This window comes from Cuculus canorus, chromosome 14 (assembly GCF_017976375.1).
Source record: "Cuculus canorus isolate bCucCan1 chromosome 14, bCucCan1.pri, whole genome shotgun sequence".
Taxonomy (NCBI): Eukaryota; Metazoa; Chordata; class Aves; order Cuculiformes; family Cuculidae; genus Cuculus; species Cuculus canorus.
In genome coordinates, this window is record NC_071414.1 from 19,303,462 (window position 1) to 19,311,342 (window position 7,881).

The 7,881-nt window shown below is 46.4% G+C and overlaps 1 protein-coding gene across 4 annotated transcripts in view; it reads left to right on the forward strand.

Annotated features, from left to right (window-relative positions):
• P4HA2 (prolyl 4-hydroxylase subunit alpha 2) overlaps nucleotides 1-3,606 on the forward strand; it is a 28,935-nt gene extending 25,329 nt beyond the window's left edge. The window contains exons 15-17 of one of the 4 annotated variants that reach the window (XM_054079814.1): nucleotides 1,619-1,687; nucleotides 2,134-2,230; nucleotides 2,970-3,606. In XM_054079814.1, coding sequence (XP_053935789.1) covers nucleotides 1,619-1,687; nucleotides 2,134-2,230; nucleotides 2,970-3,040 — 237 coding nt within the window. In that variant the 3' untranslated portion in view covers nucleotides 3,041-3,606. Of the gene's footprint in view, nucleotides 1-702; nucleotides 1,688-2,133; nucleotides 2,231-2,969 lie in introns of those variants that run through there. The other 3 variants (XM_054079813.1, XM_054079812.1, XR_008452260.1) reach the window with 3 other exon arrangements.
• The last annotated feature ends 4,275 nt before the right edge of the window (nucleotides 3,607-7,881 follow it).

Genomic DNA, 7,881 nt, shown 5'->3' on the forward strand with positions numbered 1-7,881 from the left:
CTCTGGTGTAGCTTCAGCGAATGGAGGAGATGTAGCTGATAAACTTGGTGCAACCGCGTTACAAATGCAGAATTGAACAGATTCATTAGTTGCATGCGTTATACAGCCTGTAGACCATGTACGCTGGAACCGCAAATGTCATAGGCTGATACTAGCGGCCTCAGTTCACAGTAATCTTCTGACGATATTTTATCTGTACAGCCTATACTGACTGTATCAGTAATGAGGGTCAGCTAATCTGCTGGGTCTAACTTCAGAGTGATGCGGTTTCAAATTTAAAATTCAGCCATGCAATGTTTATGGCTGAGCTGGCATTTTAAATATGGAATGCAGCCCAAAATACTTCATATGGCAGAGGAGGAAATAATCTCCAAAACAAGAATCGGGAAAGATAAGCAGCTGTGAAAGCCTGCTGCTAGGAGGCTTTGATTTTGAGTCATCTCTATTTGTATGTTGTTTGCTTCTCAGCCTTTTGGACAAGCCTTGATTTAGTGAATGTGTGCACCTTGTTCTCTGCCAGTTGTACATGGTCAAAGGCAATTTACCCGTGTGTGTACCGTATGCGTACCAACACCCTTACTAAAAAGAGTGGTTGTGTTGCAAAGACGTAGGTATTAACTTGCAGAGTTGCATGCACGTGCTTTCTAGTTGGAAGGGGCAAAAACCTGTGCACCTATGGCATCTTATGCCCTTTTATTTTAGGTACCAAGCAGGAGGACACCAGAGTGGTAATAACATCTGCTTTAAACAGAAATCCAAGTTACAGTAGAGAATCTGGGGACTTGAAGAGTTTATTAGTAGTGATTCTGGTGTTTAAATTTGTTAGGAGCTGGATCTGACTCATTTCTTTTTTAATTAGAATCTGATCAAAAACTCACCGAAATCAATGGAAAGACTTTGTTTTTAACTGGAGTGCTTCCAGGAAGTCTGGGGTTTGGATCAAGACTGGGATTTATGGTGAATCCATTATTACTGGTGAATTCAGTGGGGTTAAATTCATTCGAGTGTAGAAGGGCAAAGCATACAGATAAGTGCTTTCCTTTAGAGTCTTGTGCGTATTATAGCTTGAGATGCATGAAGCACTTGCAGTTGCTTAATATCACTGGTGAACTGCATAGAACCGGTGCAGAAAGTGAGGTTTTGTAATAGTTTGTATAGTTTCTGAAGTGGTTGACCAAGATGCATAAACTAAATTATGAAAATCAGTTCCAAAGACATGGTTTCAATTTATGAGGAAACCTGTGGTTTAACAGACAGTTGTTTTCCTAATTGGATCATAAACTGGAATGAAATTCTTAACTGACTGACTCTCCCTGTTCTAGAGTAGTGGCTTTGTAACACTGCAGGCACACGGCCTCTTATCGCTAATTGTGTGTGCAGTGGGTTATATATAATCCAGACCAAATGCTGAACAAAAGCCTTCAACTTAAATAAAAGCCCTCAACAGCAGGTACTGCTACTGTTGCAGTTCCTGTTGGCTGAAGTGCATCCTTTCCTCATCAGTGCCTCTCCTAGAGGAGCAAGTAGAAATCTCTGAGGCTTTGGGCACCTCAGTTTGTGGGACTGCGTGTGCAGAAAGCATTGTAAACCGACAGTTTGTGGACTTCTGTTTTCTCAGATGAGTGATGTAGAAGCTGGAGGGGCTACAGTTTTCCCAGATTTCGGAGCAGCGATATGGCCCAAGAAGGTAAAGTCTGCTCTGCTTGACTTCTCCTCTCTGCTGTTACTGTCCCTTCCTCAGTGCAGTCCTGCATCCTTTCAGAAATCAGCTGATGTGACGGTGCTCTTTGTGGCAACTTGACTGCCAGGCTGCTGCGTCAAGGCAGCCGTAGCTGATCTGGGAGACTGCAGGGCTGCTTACTTTGTTTTGCAGTGTATAATGTGAGCTGTTTCTGTGTAGAGCTGTTATTAAGAGAAAACTTGGGTTCGGATAGAACTTGTCTGCATTCTGAACATGACTGAATAAATGGTGGGGCTGAGGGGGGTTTGTGCGCTGTCGGTGGGGATGTGTTAAAGGATTTCCTGAAAGCCTGTGGTTGAGTTCGTAGACATTTCCCTATGACATTACTGCAAAGTGAATAATTGTTGACTCTGTTCTAATCTGACTAATCCAGACCCGATTTCACTTTCCAGGGAACGGCAGTGTTTTGGTACAATCTTTTCAGAAGTGGCGAAGGTGACTATAGAACAAGGCATGCAGCTTGCCCGGTACTAGTAGGTTGTAAATGGGGTAAGTAATACTCCTTTAGGAACAAAACTTGAAGGAAGGCTTGTGTGTGTGCAAAGCTGGTGATATACTGAGCCCTTCTAACAGCATTTCATAATCTCTGCATTCCCATTTTAACCACTGGAATTGTTTGCCATAGTGAAAACTCCTATCATCAGTATCATGTAGTATTAAGCAGCTGCATTGTTCAGCTGTAGCTTTTCCAGTGAGTCTGTTTTATGTTGATGAGAGCACAAAACGTGTAATTGTGTCACTGGGTTTGTGTGGTGTCAGCATCAGGATGTTATCATTTAACCAGAATCAATTCTGTGCCTGCAAAGTCTTGTGTGCAGTTTTAACTGTGAAAGGGGGAGACCCTTGTAAGGTGAATGTGAATGTCTGGACACTGGAAATTTCTGTGAACTGCTGAAAGCCTCTCAAGCTCAGTGTCGTCCATTCCCGTGCTCGCCTCCCTCAGCCTCCAGGGTGTTCCCTTGGAGCACCAGAGCATGCTGATCTATAAATGATACCAGGCCCACAGTACGCTGCTCTGTTACTGCTTGCCCCAGAACCGTGCGACTGGAAAGATCCCTGCTTCTCCAGCCCTTTGAATTTTCCTGTCTTTCCCATTGAATGCATAGAGAAGCATAAGCAGGGATCCTCGGGCTGAGAGTTGAGATTTTACTTGACATAATAATCTGAGTTGTGGTGATATGCTCAGTGCGTACGTGATCATAACTAATTTCACATCCTTGTTCCACAGTTTCAAACAAATGGTTTCACGAAAGAGGAAATGAGTTCTTAAGACCTTGTGGGAGAACAGAGGTTGACTGAAACCCAACCTGCTGCAGGCCATTGTTTCTGTCTCCTTTTCTACTGTTTGTTCTTCCAGTTCATTTCTAAGAAATGATCCATCTTTTTCTCCAAGAGTCCTGGCACTTTACCCAAAAAGGACAACAAAATATGTAACACATGTGAAAGAGAGTAAATGGCATTGTACACATACCTGTGTGGTGGTTGCTGTTATTTCCATGTCCCCCTGCCCCTGCCATCCTCCCCTGACCTGCCTTCCACCCTCCCTGCTCCCTCTCTACTAGTGGTGCCAACAGTGCTGTGGGCAATTCGGGGTGTTTGGGTGCCTGGTCTTGTGCCTTTTGTACCTCAGAAGATTTTAGATGTCAAATATTTCTTTGTACCAAAGTTTGTTTTTTTAAGAAAAGTTTTGTGTACATGTGGATTTTATTGTATTTCTATGGATCACAAGTTTTGAAATGAAAATAAATGTTCTTTCCATAAACTGATTCTCTGTGTCCCTAAGTCTGTCAGTGCCTGCGTTCAGGGAGCTCGTGGGCCTTTACTCTTTTGTTTATTGAGTTGCTTTGCCCTTTTTCTGGAGAAAATACATCAGTTTTGGCGAGTGCTTTATTTAAGGCTTCATCACGACACAACTTTTGTGCTTTCTACTGGAGCTGGGAAGTTCTTACATTGAAACCGTGCTGTATCCTTGGGGAACAGAAAGGGTTTGTCTGCGCAGTATAACAGATGTCATCGATTTATTGTGTTGGTAATAAAGAGTGACTTAGCAACATATGCTCATGTGTCCCTGAATTTTACGTGTGAGTTTACGAGCTCTAACGTTTATTGCTTTGTGTAGTCATTTGGATGCAACATGTAAGTACATGTATTCACTGAAGTTTTACTTTTCCTGTTGAGCATACACAACTGGTTGAAGAGAGGAGTGTTTGATGACCCATGCAGAGACTTGTTGAGCTCCAGTTGTTAGACGCTGAAATGAGAGGAGCATCTGGTCTTGTAAGTGCGCTTTGTGTGAACAGTTACAGCAGGTAGCTGTAGGAATGGCAAGGATTTTTTCGCCCACAGCTGTAATGACCTCGCAGAGCGTAGCTCGATAGCTGTTCTCTAATCTGTCACAGCACTCCTTCACTGGCCATGAATGTTGTGGTTCTTGGCTGGCCGCGCAAAATATTTCATTGTTGACCTCTGGTTTTCTTAGTAAAATCTCTCAGCACAACATAAACTTAGGAAATAAGGAGTTTTGCTTCATAACAAACCATTCAACATGAGAGCCTCACAGATGCGAAGAACAACTGCTGATGAGCCAAACCCACAGTCTCTGGTTGGAACACTGGATTTCAGGGCGAGGGAGAGGAATCTACTTAGACTTTTTGTCAACGTGGTATGTTGACAGATAAAGTTCACATCAGGACTCTGGCCAAAAATCTGCATATCCCACTTCTGAAATAGCACAGTTGGCTGGGAGAGACCGTTATGTCATACTGAACTTCTGAAGATAATGTTACTTGCTTGTTTTCTATGGGAAAAACACTGTCCTGGTTTCTTAGTCTTCCACCGTACTGCAGTCCATCCCTGAAGCAGGACATAAAGAGTGTGGAAACAGAACTGCTTGGACGCTAAGCTTTTTGTGCTGTGTGTAGGACTCGCTTACCACTAGTCTGGTCTGAAGAATAATAACTTAGAGAAAAGAGCGAATGTGACTCGTGGGCACTCAGTAACTTCCCAAGGTGTGAGCATAGTCTCGCAGATTATATTCCCCATGTTGGGACAAATAAGCCTCCTTCCACCTAGGCACAGGGAGCTCCTGCCAGAGTATCTGTGGTACAGTGAGTAAGTCTTGTTCAGACCAAAATGGTTTTCCTCCTGACATACTGCTAACGCTTCTTTATTTCACAGGGTTTAAGGATTTAGCCAGATATTCACATGCACTGCAAAGGTTTACTGTGGGCAAGTGGCTGCCAGACCCTCTCAAGTGCTTTGGGACCCTTCAGAGAGGTCTTCAGGTCAGCTTTGCCAGAGGACTTGCTGATGAGGTCTTTAAGCTGCTGCTCTGTGTAGCAGGTACTGATGGAAGCTGATACCATGTGAGCTCTTATGGAAAGATGGTGCCTTATTGTGGCTTCTCTAGTCATAAGAAGAGCCACCCCCGAGCCGTGCCAGTAATCCACATCCAGCTGAAGCATGTGGTTTCTTAACCCCTGGCCTGAATGCTACTGTGTGGACGTACGCTGTGTCACTGAGCAATTACAGAGCCTCCAACTGGGTTAGGAAATCACCTAGAGCTTCGCTCTTCAGCTGCAGAGACTCAGAGAGGTAATTATCATGTTTCTGCTTGTGTTAGAAGTTACTTCTCTTTCCTGTTACAGTGGAAAAGCACACGAAAATCACCTGTCTAATGACCTTAGAGGGGAAAACTGGCGTACAGACTAAAATATGTAGTGAGTGGAGAGACAATATGCGTGTGGTGGGCGAGGGAAGCCCTGCAGGCTACGGCAGAGAGCAGCTAGGGTGTTCTGCTGGGAGGAGAGGCTGTGTTTGTGTTGTACGAGCCAGTTGTGTACCTCAGCTGAGCTAGACAATCCCTAATGCGGGAAGAAGGGGGTTTTTTTCCAGTGATGCTAAGTTTTGAGATGAGGATAGATGGTGTGTGTAAAAGGCAGCCTTGGATATAGCGGCACCTCAAGCCGCTTCCTTCTGCTCCTCCTGTGGTGGTGCTGGGGGGCGGTTCAGCATAGTGCACAAATACGAGGAACCCCTGTTGGGGGGACTCTTAAAAGGGCCAGAACCCAACACCTGTGAGCTTTAGGTGATGGGAATTTAAAGAGCCCAGTCTCACGTGTTTAGTCCTGGATCTGTCTCATCCTGCAGAGAAAAGGCTCCGTGGGCCGTGTGCTGAGGATGTGTTTGTTTAACCAGAGGTCAGTGCTCGTTCTCTGTAGTGGTTCAGATGAACCCTTCCTGAACGCTGATGTGGTTTCTGCCTTTGGGGATGGTTGTCTCCTGTCTCTCATAGGTGGAGGGGAGCCAGAAGATGAGCCCTTCAATCTGACCAGATTCCCGGAGGCCATGTCTCGGCCCCCCTTCTTCCACTTGTCCACAGCATCACCGTAGCTCTGGAGAGGCCTCTGTGGCTCTGCCAGCGGCACAGGGTTAAAGGTGGGCACCTTGCCTGCGGAAGAGGGCCTGGGTTCAACGGTGCCCTTTTAGCCTCGTACTCCAGTGTGGAGGTGGGAGCTCTTGATCAATGATGGGAATGTCTCAGGAAGCCCGGTGGCCCAGACAGGGCTCTGCTCACTGACCAACCTCCCCCATGAACCCTACCTGCGACAATCCATGCGATCTCCTATGCAGCCGGATCCCGGTGGCTCCGTAGGCTGGGGAGCACCCTGGCTTGTGCACATGGCAGAGGGACAAATGCCTGCTGGGTGCTGTGGGCCCAGAGCAGCTCCTTGGCACCAGCGCTGGGTTGGCAGGAGCTGATGAAGAGCAGGGCTGGCGCTCAGCACGGGGAATGCAGGTGTTCAGGAGCTGCTCTTGAATAGCCCAGAGCACAGCTGAGCAGAGCAGCGAGTCAGCAGGAGCGATGGGGCTGCTGGAATCACCTGGTGACCATCGCAGCTCATGATTTTGTCTCAGGTGCGAGTGGTGTTCATCATTCCTGGGGGCGCTGAGTCCTGCAGGCGGGCAGGCTGGCAGCCTCGCCCCGGCTCTGAGGGTTCAAAGGCACTCTCAGGATGAAGGCTGCCATGGGCCGTGGGCTCTCCTGTGGGTAAGTGCCTTCCCTGAGTATCTTTGCTGTTTGTTGGGGCTGTGAGCAGAGGGGGTGGAAGGTGGGGGGGCGCAGGGTGGCCCTGTGCAGGGGGCTGTGGGGGCTCCTCTGGCTCCCCAGCAGGGAGGGCCCTCTTGCTCCCACTGTGGGTGAGACCTCTGTAGGGGCATCATCTTTTGCATCCAAATGGAATGGATAAAAATATGTGTTTTACTCTCGTTTTGGGCAGCATTACGGGCACAAAATAAGCAATAGAGTGCATTAGTGGGGAGTAGGCACCTGTTGGATTTATCTGAAAAAAAACAATATAAATGAGGATTACTGCTGTGAATAAGGAGAGGCTGAGAAAGCATTGCACGAGTGCTCGAAACCTTTTGTTTGACTGAGTGTTTTAACAGCAAGATGGAGTTTCTCTTAAACTGTCTGCTCAAATTGTAGTGAAGTATCTGTCTCTGCGCGAAATACATCTTATATTTGAAAGGCTGGATCTTGCTACCTACTTGCTTTACGTAGTTTTAGGATAACTTGCATCTACCAGAGTTTTATTTGCTGTCCCTGGACTGGGAGGATGCAGGGGAAGCTTAGGGACACTATGCAGGTACGGCAGGATGGTCTGATACGCTGTTGGGCACTGTTGCCTGGTGGAAATGTCCTACTGTGTCATATTCAAGTGAGAAAGAGTTTGTGCATTGTGTAGATTATGAAAAAGAAACCATCTGCATGGACATGTTATGTAGAAATTCAGATTGCTCAGTGGCTCAGAATTGTAACAGACTAAGGCTTGAGCACCTGAATGTGTGCTCCCGTCTTTGAATCCTCCTTCCCAGGAAAGCTCACTTGTGATTGCATTGCCCGTGGTGGAAAACCAGCTCCCTCCCCCAGTGCATTTAGCCAGAAGCTTTGCACAGGCTCTATCACTGTGGTTTTTCATCTCTGTGTTTTGCTCTGAGTAAAAGATAACTTGGATTTTCTAGATAACTCGCATGATTTTACTCACAGGAAGGAGGAAACGGTGAGCTGTAGTTGGTTTTGAAGTGGTACACAAGAAGCATTTGTACAGCGTTGGGTGCATTTAAAGGTGGGGGACAGC